At 39.3% G+C, this 17,535-nt stretch overlaps 1 protein-coding gene across 1 annotated transcript in view; it reads right to left on the bottom strand.

Annotated features, from left to right (window-relative positions):
* Positions 1 to 17,535, bottom strand: part of LOC137628906 (septin-1-like) — an 89,396-nt gene that overhangs the window by 19,606 nt on the left and 52,255 nt on the right. The window contains 4 exon segments of the mRNA XM_068360184.1: positions 2,722 to 2,856; positions 5,031 to 5,154; positions 12,495 to 12,563; positions 12,566 to 12,580. Of these exon segments, the coding sequence (XP_068216285.1) occupies positions 2,722 to 2,856; positions 5,031 to 5,154; positions 12,495 to 12,563; positions 12,566 to 12,580 (343 nt within the window).

Below are 17,535 nucleotides of genomic sequence, written 5' to 3'. Positions count from 1 at the left end.
GTGAAAGTCTAGGATTGCCAGTCGACAGAGGAGATAACCTCTGAGCCAGAGGAACACGTTCCTTCGGACGCGGAGGAAGGTCTGGATTAATAGGCACATTTGCGAACCTATCAGGAGGCTCCTTGAACCCTTCTGTGAAGGGTGTTGGTCTTCCGCTCGAGGTGGAAGATGCAGAAGGGAGAGAGGAAGGTAATGGATCCGCGCTTGCTAGCGATTCAGACACCAACTCGCGAAATTCACTAAATTGCTCGTGAAATCGCGAACTTCACGCGTCAACAGACACGATCCACGAGCAAAAGTGCTCGCAACAGGAGCACAAGCAGCCACAGAGGAGGAAAAAGGTCTAGCGCCTTCCTGCTGCCCCAGAGGAGCACCTACGTACGACAAAGTCAGCAGAGGAGGCCTCTGAGTAGGGACTACTCTGGATGGAGAATGCGTCACAGCGGAACAAGTTTCCAAGCGTCGAGTAGGCGAGCGCTTCGCTAAAACTCTCCATGCTGTGAAAGGCACTAAAGGTTTAGCTGGACGCCTGTCTGAGGAGTGATGAAGCTCATCATTAGGTTCAGTCCGAGTTCGTTTGGAAGGTCTGGTTGAGGGGCTATGCGCTGATAGACTGCGCGTATGCCTACCTCTACCTCTAGATGAAGAACGTCTACACCTTGATAGCGAACGAGTGGTTCGTGATCGTGATGTTCGTGAACGTGAGCGTCTAGCTCTCATTCGAGAACGGAGTGAACGCCGCGAGTGCCTATCTCGCGAAAGAGAACGTCGTTCTTGTGAACGATACCCTCGCAAGCGCGAACACCGCGCTCGTGAATGTGAGCGTCGTCCTAGTACCGTCCTCATGATCCAGATCGTGACAATCTAGAATGCGAGAGTCTGGACCTAGATAGTTCTTCGCGATCGTGAGAATCTTGAGACCGATGGTCTCGTGAGCGCGAAGCTCTAGAGCGTGAGCGTCTTCTAGATGAAGAACGCTCTGATCGTGATGACATACGATCATTACGATCTTCTGATCGTCGCAAACAGCGATCAGGGGAAGACGTTCCTGAAGGGCGAGGCAATGGCGATGCTCGTCCCTAGTGCTGCTGGTGGAACGCGTGCTTACCCCGGATGATCGTCACCTGCAACCTGAGGGTTCCGGTGGGAAGAAACAGAGGGTTAAAGGTTAAGGGACGACGAGGTCCCAGGATGGAGAGGGGGTTCGTCGTCAGCAGGGGGTGTTAGCGAGGCGAACACAAACAATCCCTCGTCCACGCGTGGAAGGGCCAGGGGAAGGCGACAGATAGACCTCGCACAGCTCCTGAGTGTGAGATGTCGACGGCTCCGGAGAAGGATCCCTCGTGGCACCACGCTGAAGAAGGCGCAGCGGCTCCTCCTTCGAAGGAGGTCTCGAAATCCTTAAGGACAATCACACCTGCAGCAGATCTGAAAGGGAAAAAGGCTCGCCAGCAGCTCGAGGAGAAGTGGCTCCTCTACGGGAAGCATCAACACCCCCAGTACCCCAGGGTTGCCAAGGAGATAAGCGATCTGCGCTCCTACTCGAACGTCCCTCATGAGATCGCATGTGAGAAGGAGCTATTGAGAGAGATTTGGGGGTGGGAGAAGAAGAACGCGCACTACTCACCCTTGAGGGAGAAGAAGAACGCGCACCACTCACCCCTGAGGGAGAACGATTGCGCTTAGTCGTCTTCCTATGCCACCCAAACTTCCCCCACTGGGAGGCAGACCACTCCCTACACTCTGCGCAGGGCAAAACCTGCTCGCAACGATGCCTTCGGCATGTAGGACAGAGAGAGTGCGGGTTGGTCTCTAACAATGACATGAAGGTCCCGCACACGCCACCCTCTCGCCTTGGACACGTTTGCATAGTGAAGGCGATCGCAGAAGAAGACACACACGCCCGCAAAGAGAAAGCAAAAAATTAAAAAGTCCAATGACAGTAAGGAGAGCGGACACGTCCGATCTCTACTGAGCCAAAAAAAAAAAAAAAGTGACATCTCTCTCCGCTGTGAGAGTATCTATAGAGGTGGCTGGGTAACCCCCAGGCCACCCCTAGCCTACCCACCAAGTGGTTAGGCAGGGTTGCCACCTCACAATTAAAGTCTAATGGCTACCTCCAGCTGCTGCTGAACGAGTATCCACATAAATAACGAAAGGTTTGTTGGTATGGGAGTAAATAAAAGATAAATAACAACCTTGGAGTTTCTCAAGTTCAAACTACCGGAACGTAGATTAATACAGCGTTCACCTTCTGCCACTTTTTATTACCATTTTATGGACAAAATTCTTAAGTTACTATTTTACCAAAAAATTTCTTTACTACATTAAATTTCAATGAGACTACCAAGTCACGCTTATAAAATCTCATACATTTGTGCTAAAGGATATTTTTAAAAATTACATGGAAGTTTGAACACATTATTATTCCCGATCCATTGCTGTACAGAGAAGATAAAGTGAAAAGGTTTCTGATGATGGAGAGTTTGAAGAGACCATTTTGTTAAATATCATTCTAACAAGGCTGATTTATAGATGAATTTCCATTTCCGAGCTACAAGAACACTTAAGTTTGAAGGCATTTTTCTCACTAAGTGTATCTTACTATAATGCTGTAGTATATATGTAGCAAAGACAATACAAATACTTTAGAAATGTTAAATAAGCTTCACATAAAAGCTGCATCTCAACAACAACAACAACAGTGGCATTCTACCGTACCCGTGACCAGCGGGGTTGATGAAATAGAAGCAACAATGAACTCTGTTGTCTACTATGTGACGTCGGTTGAGCCCGGACTCGTCCTGTAGGTATCTCTCAAACTGATCATTGATGTACTGAATGATGGATTGGAAACTGCGGGCAGAAATTGAGGAAATGATAGAAAAAAACTTGTAAAAATTCTAAAACAATGACACTACCTTACGGAATACAAAAGGTCCTCAACTTGAACATTTGCGGATACACACACCCAACTGAAATCATAAATCTTAGATGTAGTATCAAATGTTCATATAGTGTATTAACATAAAGAAATACATACATACATACAGTGAACCCCCGCCACTTCGCGGTTCGACCATCGCGGATTTTTTCCATAACCCATATATATACAGTAATATATATATATATATATATGCACACACATATATATATATATATATATATATATATATATATATATATAAAGTAGGAAGATGTGATGTAGTTCTAAGGGAAAAGTATGGGAAATATGTCTGGGTAATAAGCAAAGCTCTACCTCCAGTTTGTTTCTTCATTATGATCAGAGATAAATGTAAACAAAACATTGGTTGCCATTTTTTATCGTGCTTTTAAGCGTGTTTAGGAAACGCATGATATAAAATCACCTTTAATATTTGTGCCTGTTTTAGTTTAGGGTACTGTAGTACATGCATTAAGTGTTCTGTACATTAAAGGGTAGTTTGTTAACAGAACTACGTACAAGGGAAGGTTTTAAAAGTCTGAATATACATGTTGAATAAATAGGTAAATATGGTGTCACTACTTCGCGGATTTTCACCTATCGCGGCCGGGTCTGGAACCTATCTACCGCGATAAACGAGGGTTCACTGTATACCAAGGCCCTTCCCCCAATTTTGGGGGGTAGCCGACATCAACAAATGAAACAAAACAAAAAAGGGGACCTCTACTCTCTCTGCTCCTCCCAGCCTGACAAGGGACTCAACCGAGTTCAGGTGGTAATGCTAGGGTGCCACATCCCACCCTCCCCCGTTATCCACCACAGATGAAGCTTCATAACACTGAATCCCCTACTGCTGCTACCTCCGCGGTCATCCAAGGCACCGGAGGAAGCAGCAGGGCCTACCGGAACTGCGTCACAATCGCTCGCCATTCATTCCTATTTCTTGCACGCTCTCTTGCCTCTCTCACATCTATCCTCCTATCACCCAGAGCTTTCTTCACTCCATCCATCCACCCAAACCTTGGCCTTCCATAAAGAAATACTCCAATAAAATAACATTATATCTAATACAATAAGCAAAATAACATTTACAAAACCTGATATTAGTTTCATATGAAATGGGACTATTTGTTGACTTGTAGTTGGAGACGTAAGCATGGGAGTCAGGTTGGGCCTACCCTAAGACAAAATTTACATACAAACAGCTTCTTGGCACCTATTAACCCTTTTACCCCCAAAGGACGTACTGGTACGTTTCACAAAACTCATCCCTTTACCCCCATGGACGTACCGGTACATTTCACAAAACTCATCCCTTTACCCCCATGGACGTACCAGTACGTTTCACAAAACTCATCCCTTTACCCCCATGGACGTACCGGTACATTTCATAAAACTCATCCCTTTACCCCCATGAACGTACCGGTACGTCCTTGCAAAAAACTGCTATTTACAATTTTTTTTTGCATGTTTTTGATAATTTTTTTGAGAAATTTCAGGCATTTTCCAAGAGAATGAGACCAACCTGACCTCTATATGATGAAAATTAAGGCTGTTAGAGCAATTTAAAAAAAATATACTGCAAAATGTCCTTGAAAAAAAGAAAACGCCTGGGGGTTAAGAGTTGGAAAGTTCCAAATAGCTTGGGGGTAAAAGTGTTAATTTTTCAAGTTGAGGACCTTCTGTACACCCCGTCAAACCCTTATGGTGCCCACCACCTCCGAATAGTAGTTACTCACCATGCAGTAATGGTGTGACAGGGTGTAATTCATCAGAGCGAGGTATGCCAAGTATTTGTGTCCAACTGTACATGGTTCTATTTACAAATACATATGCAAAAGTGTATTACCTTGCATAACATTAAGATGAACAACTACAGAGAAGAAGCGTCAGTGGAGACAAGAAACTACAACTAAAGAGCTATTAAATTTATAGCATAATCTTAGAAATGTCTCAGAAGCTATAAAATAAATTTGATATGTCTCATGAATAAATCTTAAATGGTATAGAAGGTTGAATACTGTACATGAATATTAAAAAACATGAAACTATTATGGAAAAATAAGAGATAGAAAATACACCCTACCAGTCGGTGTTATCAATGGCGTCTCCATAACCTGGAGTGTCTACAACCGTTAGTCTGACCTTCACTCCGCGTTCTTCAATCTCTACTGTCGACACGTCGATCTTCACGGTTTTACTGATACTTTCTGTAAGAATATTACTCATTATTTCAATCTGAAAGGGTTGAAACACTTAAAACTATCTTCTTTCTAGATATGAAGGTAACTGTGACATGAAAAAGTTTACTTTTACTGTAGAGAAAAATAAATAAAACCAAATCGAATACATATATACTCTATAAACTACATAAAGAAAATTACACAATGTATTACACTTGAATTAGGCTGTACAGAATATATTATAAGCATCAAAATACAAGAAAAACTCACGCTCTCCATTGCAAACTGCAATAACAAAAAGCATTTTAAAGTATTATCATTATGAAGTTAAACTTGACAATAAGTTATTACTATGGATATAAAATACAGTACCTTTAAGCTAGCCAAATAAATCTACAGTATTTTCACCTAAAGGGTGAAGGGCAAAGTTACAGAAGATGGATACCTCAATCCAAACGATACATATTATAGAAAAAAAGTTATTCGAACGACAGTATTAAAACGGTACAAAATGTGTTTAACATTTATACCAGGCCTGAGCAACCTGCAACCCTCAAGACTTCTCAGTAAAGACCAACCCTCTAAAATTCAATATTGTACACTGTGGCCCATGGAACCAACTGGCAAGCTGTAAATTTACTAAACCTTAATTACTTGAATAGATTAACTAAATATTGAGAGAGAGAGAGAGAGAGAGAGAGAGAGAGAGAGAGAGAGAGAGCCTTATTGCCTTATTTTTTGTTTGGGTTCCCCCAGGTCCCTCAGTGTGAGGCACCTCGTATATCCACCAGAGAGTTGCTAATACATCTTCCGGTGTATTTTGCATCTTCCAGTCTTGGATGGTCTGGGATGCATCTTAGGTATTTATCGAGCTGATTTTTAAACGCATCTACGCTCACTCCTGATATGTTTCTTAGATGAGCTGGCAGCACATTAAATAGTCGCTGCATTATCGATGCTGGTGCGTAGTGGATTAATGTCCTGTGCGCCTTTCTCAGTTTACCTGGAATGCTTTTTGGCACTATTAATCTACCTCGGCTTGCTCTTTCTGATACTTTAAGCTCCATGATGTTTTCAGCAATTCCTTCTATTTGCTTCCATGCTTGTATTATCATGTAGCGTTCTCTTCTCCTTTCTAGACTGTATAGTTTTAAAAATTGCAGTCTTTCCCAGTAATCAAGGTCCTTAACTTCTTCTATTCTAGCAGTATAGGACCTTTGTACACTCTCTATTTGCGCAATATCCTTTTGGTAGTGTGGGTACCATATCACATTGCAGTACTCGAGTGTACTACGCACATAAGTTTTGTAAAGCATAATCATGTGTTCAGCTTTTCTTGTTTTAAAGTGTCTGAATAACATTCCCATTTTTGCTTTACATTTAGCCAACAGTGTTGCTATTTGGTCGTTGCATAACATATTCCTATTTAAAATTACACCAAGGTCTTTAATTGCTTCCTTGTTTGTGATTGTCTCATTATTAGGTCCCTTGTATGCATACACCATTCCTTCTCTGTTTCCATAATTTATTGATTCGAATTTATCGGAGTTAAATACCATCCTATTTATCTCCGCCCATTCATATATTTTGTTTAGATCTCTTTGTAGTGAGTTCCTATCTTCATCACAAGTAATTTCTCTACTTATTCTTGTGTCATCGGCGAAACTTCTCACTACGGAGTTTTCAACATCACAGTCTATGTCTGAGATCATAATAACAAATAGCAGTGCAGCTAATACCGTACCTTGGGGCACACCAGATATTACCTGGGCTTCATCTGATTTCTCGTCATTTGCAACCACTATCTGTTTTCTGTTTTGCAGGAATTCTTTTACCCATTTTCCTATCTTTCCCACAATATTATGCTTTCTCATTTTTTTCTCCAATATGTTATGGTCTACCTTGTCAAAGGCTTTTGCAAAATCTAGATAGATCACATCTGTGTCTTTTTCATTTATCATATTATTGTATATGTTTTCATAGTGAGCTATCAGTTGGGTCTGTGTACTTTTTCCAGGTACGAAACCGTGTTGACCCATATTAAACAAATTATTTTTGACCAAATGGTTCATTATTTTCTTTTTTATTACCCTCTCATACACTTTCATAATATGTGATGTTAGACTAACAGGTCTATAATTGCTTGCCTCTAGTCTTGATCCACTTTTGAAGATAGGGGTTATATAAGCTAATTTATGTTTAACATATATCTCGCTCATATCTATACTCTGTCTTAGCAGTATTGCAAGTGGCTTCGCGATAGTGTTTGCAGTTTTTTTTAACAAAATCGCTGGAACTCCATCTAGTCCGGCTGCCGATCCATTTTTAATTTCGTTTATAGCCGTGACAATATCTGCTTCATTAATATCTATATCCGTTAGATATTCAACATTTTCTTCTCTCATTTCTGTTTCATTATTCTCATTCGCAATTCTTGGCGTGAACTCACTCTTATATTTTTCTGCTAATATGTTGCATATTTCCTTTTTTTCATTCGTTAGCCGTCCTTCAATTCTTAGCGGGCCTATTTCTATTCTCCTTTTATTCATCTTTTTTGCATAGGAGTAAAGTACTTTGGGGTTTCTTTTTATATTTTGAAGTGTCCTTTCTTCTAAGTCCCTTTTTTCATTTTCTTTCGACTGTATAATCTTTTGTTCTGCATTTTCTATCTTACATTTTATTTCCCTCATTTTCCACACATTTTTTTCTTTTGCAAGATTTTTCTTCCACTTTTTAATTTTCTGAAATAAGATCCTTCTGTCTCTTGGTATGCACGTCTTTTGTTTATTGTTTTTTTTCGGTACATATTTTTCAACAATTTTCTCCAGTATTTTGTACAGTATATCCGTATTTACCTGTATATTATCACTTATAAATACATTTTTCCATTCTTTATTCAGTTCTTCATTTATTTCTGACCATTTTATATTCTTACTGTAAAAGTTATATTTTCCATATCCTTCCCAAAGTTTTGTGCTTTTATTAATTCTGTGATCACTTGCTTTGGAATGAACTATCAATTCTATGACATTGTGGTCTGAAATTCCCGTGTTATACACTATTATTTCTTTAACATAATTCACCTCATTCACAAATACTAGATCTAGGACATTTTCCTTTCTTGTTGGAATGTGGTTTATTTGTTGCATATTATGTTCTAATAGCATATCTTGAAGCTTTTCAAATTGCCTCTTATCTTCTGCGCTACTATTACTATCTTTTTTATATGTATACATAAAACCACTTTCTTCTATCCGTTCTTTCCAATCCACGAAAGGAAAGTTAAAATCTCCGGATAGGAGTATATTCCAGTCTTTATGGTTTCTACATATATCATCTATTTTTTCTATTATTATGTCAAACTCCTTAGTGTTTGGGGGTCTGTAAACTACAATATTCATTAGTTTTTCAAATTCAAATTCTACCGCAATCAATTCACATTCTGTGTTGCTGTATTTTTCACATACTTTTCCTTGATTTATGTCTCTTCCATATATTGCAGTTCCCCCTTGATTCCTATTTTTTCTGTCTGATCTATAAGTTTGGAAACCCTTTATCTGGTCATCACTGCTAGTCTCTTGGGAATACCATGTTTCACTTATATTTAATATATCTATTTTTTCAATTTGGGTTAGTTCTTCTAAGAACTCTATTTTCCTTTTAGAGTTACTCGTGACTAAACCCTGTGCATTCATTACTATTATGGTTTGTGTTTCATCCCCATTATTTAATATTGGTAATAATATGGATTCTCCCATGCTTCCTTCCTGTTCTGATATGATGTTCTTTTCTTCATTTCCCGGAATTCTGCCATTAAAAAATCCAACTTTTCTATTATATTTGCTCTTTCGCCTTCATATTTATTTGTGTGTGTATACCTGCAACTGTCCCCATATCTGCACCAACCCCTGGCATTATAGATGCATTCTTTGTAGTTGGGCTCTAAATGTGCAGGTTTGGGTTGAAAGGCCTCATATCTTGGGGCTCTTGGTTCAAAGCGCGGTATATACACGGCCTGCTTTTTTGTTTCTTTTTTGCTTTCATTTTTCTTTTCAGTTTGCTGAGTTTTCTTACTTTCATTCATGGTTGCAGGATGCATATATCGACATTTTTTGTTGTAAATGCATCCTTTTCCTTCTTTTAGGTTTTTGCATATTTTTGGATGGAGATCTCTGCATTCGTCTCCATATCCGTCTAAATACGCACATTTACCATATATTTCATAATTATGGCATATCTTTGGATGCTTGTAGTAGCATCTTTCGCCAAATCTGCAATTCCCTCTTTTCAGCATATTGCAGACTATATCCTTCTTTTCTATTTTTTCTTGTTCTTGCTCTTCCCTAAAATTATGTAGGTCCGGGTAGAGTCTCTTGGGTCTATTATTTGTTTCCATCTGGTAATTTATTTCTTCATAAGTATGTTGTTGGATGGCATCATAGGTTATATCAATGATTTCTTCTGCATCCTTACACATATCCTGTTCATTGTTCTCTTCTTCTTCTTTTTCTTCTTCTTCTTCTTCTTCTTCTTGTTTCTTCTTCTTCCTCTTCTTTATCTTCAACTATTTGCAGATTTAGTCTCGACTTAATTATATTTTCTATCCAGACTAAGCATGTTGAGCAGAATACCTTTGTGTCTTTATTTTTTATTTTTTGCTGTATTTCAGCACATGTGGGATGTGTTGGGACATGACAGGCATCACATTTTCTAATCAATTGTTGAGGATTATTAATGGAATACCATATCTTACATGTATTACACCATTTTGGCATTCTTTTTCCCATTGCATCAATCAGCATATTCACCATATTGGACTTCTTATTGTTCTTTGATGGAATGTGTTGATTGATGTAGACTTTCTTTATAAGTCTCTTTATCACTTGGATTTTCTTTGGAATTTCTTCTATTATTTTGCTGATGTTTTCCGCAGATTTGCTCCAGTTTATTGGATCATATTGTTTCAATATGTCTGCGAATATTTTTCCGTCACATTGGTTGACGTTACTAGTGACCTCTGTTATCAGACGGTCGAGCTCCTGTTTCGCCAACTCATGGAATTTATTTTTGCTGAGTCCAGCGATGTCTCTCCAAGCCTTGCCCGTGTTGTACATAGCCATCTTGATTAGATTTTTAGTAATTCACAAGATAACTATTCTATGCCGACGTTTTATCCCACTTCTCCGACCTCAAACTAATCACTGACTATTCACGAAAACTTGTAGCTATATTGCACTCGATAGCCTTTTGTTATCCGCGTTAAATCATGATATTTATAGGGTCGCAAAAGTGTAATCACTAACCGGCACACAGATACAAAAGAGAGAGAGAGAGAGAGAGAGAGAGAGAGAGAGAGAGAGAGAGAGAGAGAGAGAGAGAGAGAATGTTGCAGCCTTCACCCAACAGGAATAACACTAGTGTTATCTAAGTTTGAGCTGGAATACAATAATATTGTTTTGCATCCCAATAGATGTGACTACGGTTGTGGGAATCCCAAATCAGTAATAAAAACACAGCCCACTACCAAACATTAAACAACCATGTAATAAGCGATGAACAGTGTCTGAAATATTGTGAGAGGTTGGCAGCTCTACAAGAAGAGCTATTGAGCAGTTTGTTTCCCAATTTCACGTGGATGTGGAAACTATTACAGAATATATGTAAATTAAAATAATGGAATGGCAGTTTAATAATGAACTAAGAAGTATGGTGGTAGCTCCATATATCAATTTTATGAACAACATTTATCAAACAAAATTTCCCCAACTATCTGGTCATGCAAGAAGAGGATGGCAGTTTGGTAGCGCATATAAATGTGAACAGCTCTTTTAAAAACAAACCTGGTTAAGAATAAATTGCGGTCCTCAATAACTAATGGATACTTTAAAAGAACCTTTAAGTGTTACCACATCAGCCATTCAGCCTGATATTGACCAGTTGGTCCAACAAATGTAAAGTCAGCCATCCCAATATATTAGGTTTTTACTAAATTGCATAAAGAAGGTTAGGATATTACCATCAATTCAAGTGCAGTTATCTTTACATGCATATTATAGCCATATCTAATAATAATTACCCTCTGAAAAATATTCACATAAAATTCATATGAGTAGCTAGGTGAGAAATCGACAGTATTTTGGTTAGGATAGAAATGTAAAGAACCTTAGTTTTTGAGATAATTCGTTTGACATAGGTGAAAGGATGGTTTCTATTATATTTTGTATTATATATCACATTCATATGTCCTGTGAAGCCTTTTGTTAATACAGAATGTTTTTCATTAATCAACAATAAAAAACTAATTTTGAGGTTGATTTTCTACTGAGGGCCCTATGTGTGGCCCTCCATACCATGAGATTCTAGAGTAGTGGCCCTTCTTCTGAAAAGTTAGCACACCCCTGATTTACACAAACAACCTAATTTAAAAATTCTGTGACAACTAATTGTAAATTATTCAAAATATTGAGGTAAAAAATAATTTCAAAACAAATCTTTACCAATGATTCTTATTATGAATATATTTACATACAAATGAAAACTGCAAAGATGTAAAATACAATTCCCAGAAAAGACTAAATTAGACAATAAATGGAAAAATGAAAAAACGATCCTTGTAATACAAGTTTTATATTTTTTTGAGAATGTACAATTCTTGATCATTATTAGATGCTAAACTATCACCCTTGTTGGATAAGATACTACATGCCCTAAGGCTCCAAGAAAGCAAACAACTCGGTAGCAAAAAAAAAAAAAAGAAAAAATTCTATGAAAGAGAAATAAGAAAATGTTTACAATCGAGTAATACAACTCTTCACATTGGGCTCAACATTTGGAAGAAAACTGTAAGAGGGAGAACTGCTTTTGAAGAATATAAAATTGAACTCACACTGACACAACCAGAACCTACTTGAAAACCAAAGAACATGGCAATAATCAGGATGAGAGGGGTCCACAATAGTGATTTCTCATGCTCAAGTTGTTATGAGTGACTGAAAGAACTACAGGTGGAAAGATTGAAACTTATACAGTATCAAGAAGGAACAATTCAATAACTTCCGAATAATGGCAAGCTCATAGTCTCAAAATGACTCTAGTGTTGTTAACCTATACAGTAATAAAAAAGGGAGAAAATAAAGACATGAACGAATCATAAGTTATCAATGTAGGGACAGAAGAGTTACTGATAAGTAGGAAGATGTGAAATAAGAACAACTTAAACATATTTAAAAAATGAAGACACTCCACATCACAGAAGGTAATAATACCAAATAGAAATTTCAGATTCGTACAAAGACCAACTTGTTATACTGAAACATCATCACAGAATGTTAAAACCATGAAATGACTGTCCTAGAAATTCCACCTACCTTGAGCCGAGGGTAAAACTCTATCAGGGTAAAGGTCTGTTAAAAATAGGGTGTTGATCAACGTGGATTTCCGAGCCCACTCTCACCTGTAATAAATCATCAATAATGAAGACTCTAAACTAAAACAAGTTTATATGAGATACATTAATTGCTTTACAAAAATATGGAACAAGAAAATATAATTGCAATGCTGTAATTGTTCTTAAAATACAATATATTGCAGAAATATATTGAGGTGTATGCAATTTAGCAGCAGTAGGGGATTCAGCATATGAAGCCTCATTTGTGGTGGATAACGGGGGAGGGTGGGTTGTGGCACCCTAGTAGTACCAGCCAAACTCGGCTGAATCCCTCGTCAGGCTGGGAGGAGTGAAGAGAGGAAAAGCCCCTATTTGTTCCTTTGTTAGATGTCAGCTACCCCCCAAAATTGGGGAAGTGCCTTGGTAAATAGACAAAATAATGTCTACTGCAATGATGGTAAATAAATAGGAAAAATGCAGCAAACTGTATTATAAGTGGTAAAATTCATTGCCAAATAATTTATAAATTATGGTAGACACAAGAGATGGAAATTCTAAGTCAAACAATAAACTTCAACTATAATGGTAATTAAATATGAAAAAGTTTAAGTACCCGTATTTTCCGTGATAAGACGCACCTTTTTTCACGAAAATTGCCCCCCAAAATCACCCTGCGTCTTAACACTTGAGAAAAAGTTGTATAAGGGAGTTTGACACCCTTCAAACATCTAACTATTGACATACAAGTACTCAAACTGACGAGAGATAGAATATAAACCTACAATTATCATTCCTATGTAATAAATTCATTTATTTTTATATTGCACTTCCTTTAATGAAGTACAGTAGCAATTATTTTTTTTCCTTTTTTTTTTTTTAATCAGCTGATGACTTGCTAACCCCCTTCTACAAGCAAACATGCCAATTAATGATCTCATAGCAGACAACGCTATGACATAGTTGTTATGTAGTATACAGTATATCTATTTTCTCATATTTTGTTGATATTTTGTAATAAAGCAATATATAGATAATGACTTTGTTGCCGTAGTTTCGAAATAATACAAACAGACGTTTGCTGAATACAACCATGGAAAAAACTTCTGTTTGTTGGTTGCCGTATTACCAATTTGCAGAAAAGTAACTAGACCTTGAATCACAAACGGTAGCAAAATTATTCCACCTGACAGAATGTCTATATTTCTTTAATCAATAATTACATTGTGTGTGAAAATTTCCAGGCTATATGAGGAATTTTGGAAATAGTACTAGAATATTACCTCTTTTAACAAAATTTTATGTACCTTTGGTAACGCTGCTTTCATGTAAACAACACTTGAAACTCCAAACACTCTGACTTAACGTGTAGTTGTGGTGGAAACTACGACTGCTTTAGTGGTTTCTTATATGAATATGTAATAAAATTGGGATAATTGGCAAATAGGTAATTAATATTAACATAAACATTTCTTAATTCACCCAAAATAAGAAAAGTTACTGTGCAAGACAATAATCACGGTAGAGTCGTTGACTAGGGATTTGTGCTAAGAATTTTTTTTAAATCCTCATTTTTTTTTTCTAAAACTGCCTTGCTAATTTAAGGGTGCGTCTTACCACTTGTAGCGTCTTATGACACGGGAAATACGGTAATTTGTAATTTTCCTAATGATACAAACCTTGAGCTCTTTATAAGGGAATATACTTTTGGTGAAGCTTGAAGACTAACTATAAGACTTTTACCGAGGTATAACTGTTAGTGGGGGGATTGGGGGGGGGGTTAGTACTGGTTACCCTGCTCTCACACACACCTGTGTTTTCTTGTTACTTTAACCCTTTTACCCCCAGGCTATTTGGAACTTTCCAACCCTTAACCCCCAGGGTTTTTTTTTTTTTTTCAAGCACATTTTGCAGTATATTTTTTTTAAATTGCGCTAACAGCCTTAATTTTCATCATGGAGAGGTCAGGTTGGTCTCATTCTCTTGGAAAATTCCTGGAGTTTCTCAAAAAATTATAAAAAATATGCAAAAAAAAATATAAATCGCAGTTTTTTTGCAAGGACGTACTGGTACGTCCATGGAGGTAAAGGGATGAGTTTTGTGAAACGTACCAGTGCGTCCTTTGGGGGTAAAAGGGTTAATTGCAGCAGTACTTGCTGGGAGACAGGTGATGGCAGGCCAAATTTGTATAAAAGTTTGTATCATTAAGAAAAATACAAACTACTTTAAATTTATCATTTGTTCTGTCACTAATACAAACCCTTTCCCTTTTTATTAGGGAAGACTCACCCTAAGTTGGATGGAAGCCCTTACCAACTGGCTGGCTTTTGACCCAGGGTTTTCCTCCGTGCTACTTACGCATACAGAGGAACAACCCTGACACCTATAGTCCATTTCTTTTAGCGAGTCATATTTGCACCGACTCGCAACGGTGCCCTTTTAGCTCGGAAAAGTTTCCTGGTCGCTGATTGGTTAGAATTATCTTGTCCAACCAATCAGCGATCAGGAAACTTTTCCGAGCTAAAAGGGCACCGCTGCGAGTCAGTGCAAATATGACTCGCTAAAAGAAATGGACTATAGTTAAAACCTCATGCAATAGCACGCTTTAGCAGACTGAGCAATTTGCGTGATTATGTGATACTAGCAATGTGATTTGTCTAGGTAAGAATTCTCCGAAATTGTAGGATTCGTTGAACCAACCTTAGATGTTACCCAATGCCCATTTCACAAAGGGGATATGGGGATGCAACAAGTATATATTTCTATATCAGGTTACACAAGGGAAAAGGTTATTATCTGCAGACGGCGGAGGCCAGCTTGCAGAGTATCGTAGGCACTGCCCCAAAAGAGGGGAAGATGAAAGGTAGAGCAAGTCATTCTTGTTAATCTTCCCAAACTTATTCCCTGGTAACCTCTGCCCTGCACCATCTGCTACTTGTCGATCAAGGAGCTTGAGGTATTTAAATCATTTGTTGTGCAGCCACCACAGGTTCGATGGAGAATGTCTTCACAGTCCTTTGGGTTATATCTTGCAGGTATTGGGCGGTGAAGGTCGCCCGACCTTTCAACACGCCCACTAGAGGATCCTGTGACAGAGTAGTTTTTCTTGACTGCTAGGGACGTACTAACACCGCTAGCGTCTTGAGCTCTACGTTTCTGCGTGTGTGGGGGAGAATTAGGAATCAAGGACAGGTCTATGACCTTGCGAATCCACGCTGAGATCGTATTCTTTGCGATTCTCTTTTTAACCTTCCCCGTGCTGACAAACAATCTGCTCACTCGGGAAAGAGCTCCTGAAGTTCGTTTTCGAAGCAACACCTCAGATCCCTACCTGGACATAGTAGTCGTTGATCTGGGTCATAGGTCACTTTACGGTGACTCTCCATCCGGAAGGGTACGAATCTATGATCCGTTACTGCCAGATTTTAAGTCTTGGTGATAAACTCGGGAAAGAAGCCGAGGATTACCTGTCCACCAGACGTAGTAGGAAAAACCATGAAGTTCGCTTACTGTCTTTGCCGAGGCCAAAGCGAGTAGGAAAGACAGTTTTAGGGTCGGGTGAAGAACCGATGCCTGGCATACGAGTTTGTAAGGAGCTCCTTTAGAGACTGTAGAACGTGAAAAACATTCCATGGAGGTGGTGTAAGTTCCAACTGAGGACAGGTTAGCTCGAAACTGTACAAGGAGAGAAAACTCCAAAGATGAGGAAATATAAACTCCTTTCAAAATAAAGGTGAAGCTCAAGACTGAGAGCTAGCATTTCACCGCCGAGACTGAAAGGAGTTTAGCCCCCAGAAGGTACGCAATAAAATCCGCTACTGCTGGAATTGTGGCAACAAGAGGAGAGATATCCCTTCCACGACACCATCCACAGAAGACTGCCCACTTAGCCTGGTACACTGCAGCAGAAGATTCCCGGAGGAATCCGGGCATTTTTTTGCAACATGTTGCAAAAATCCTCTCTTCGAGAGGAAACCTTGGATAACCTCCAGACATGAAAATGTAGAGACTCTACGGCTTTGGTAGAGCCTTACGCGTGATTGTCCAAGTAGATCGTGACGTGGAGGAAGTTCTCTTGGTGCAGCTGAAGAAGGTCCGGGACCCATTCTGAGTGATGCCATAGTGGGGTCATGAGATTCATTGCTAGTAGGTGGACGAACTTGCCTTGTTGAGTTCTCTTCTCATCAGGCAAAACAGGAGAAATGAGTAGACATCGATGTTGCTCCACCATTGTTGAAATGCATCTTGCCAAAGCAAATGAAGATCCAGTATCAGGGAGCAGTAAAGCAGGAAATTCACTGTTCGGAGGTGTTGCAAATAGATCCACCTTCGGGAACCCCACAAAGTCAGGGCTTTGTTGGCTTAACAGATAATTCAAAGACATCTCGCAGGCAACTATCTGAGTCGCTTTGCTCAGGTTGTTTGCAAGCACATACCCCTTGCCTGGAATGAAGCAAGCTGATAGGGACACCAAGTTGTCTTCTGCTCATCTTGGCATCTCCACTGCTAGATGGCAAAGGTGCTGAGAAAAGATACCACCTTGCTTGTTTACATAAGCCACCACCGTGGTGTTGTCGCTCATCAACACCACCTAGTAATGTGCCAGGTACTGATTAAACTGTTGCAGGGCAAAAAAGGCTACCCTCATTTCCAGAAGGTTTATGTGCCGAGATCTTTGGATTTGGACCAGAGCCCGAAGGCTGTGTGATAAAGCAGATGCACCCCCACCCTTCTTTTGATGCGTCTATAAAGAGCATCTATTCCCGGGGGCAGAGAGAAGAACTACCACTCTGCAAAGGTAATAGTCCGTCACCCACCATCTAAGGTCTGTCTTCTGCTCGGGTCCCATGGGAACCAACCAGTCCAGTGGGTTCTAGTGCTGGGCCCAACTGGACTTCGAGTCACCACTGGAGAGATCACATTTGAGCCGACTGTTGCGTACCAGACGTTCCAGGGAGAACAGGTGTCCGATAAGACGTAACCAATGCTGCGCTGGAAGAGTCTCGTTGTAAGACGGGACATAC

This window comes from Palaemon carinicauda, chromosome 36, assembly GCF_036898095.1.
Source record: "Palaemon carinicauda isolate YSFRI2023 chromosome 36, ASM3689809v2, whole genome shotgun sequence".
Classification (NCBI taxonomy): domain Eukaryota; kingdom Metazoa; phylum Arthropoda; class Malacostraca; order Decapoda; family Palaemonidae; genus Palaemon; species Palaemon carinicauda.
Note: the sequence above shows the minus strand (reverse complement) of the source record. Positions and strands in the feature narration are given on the sequence as shown.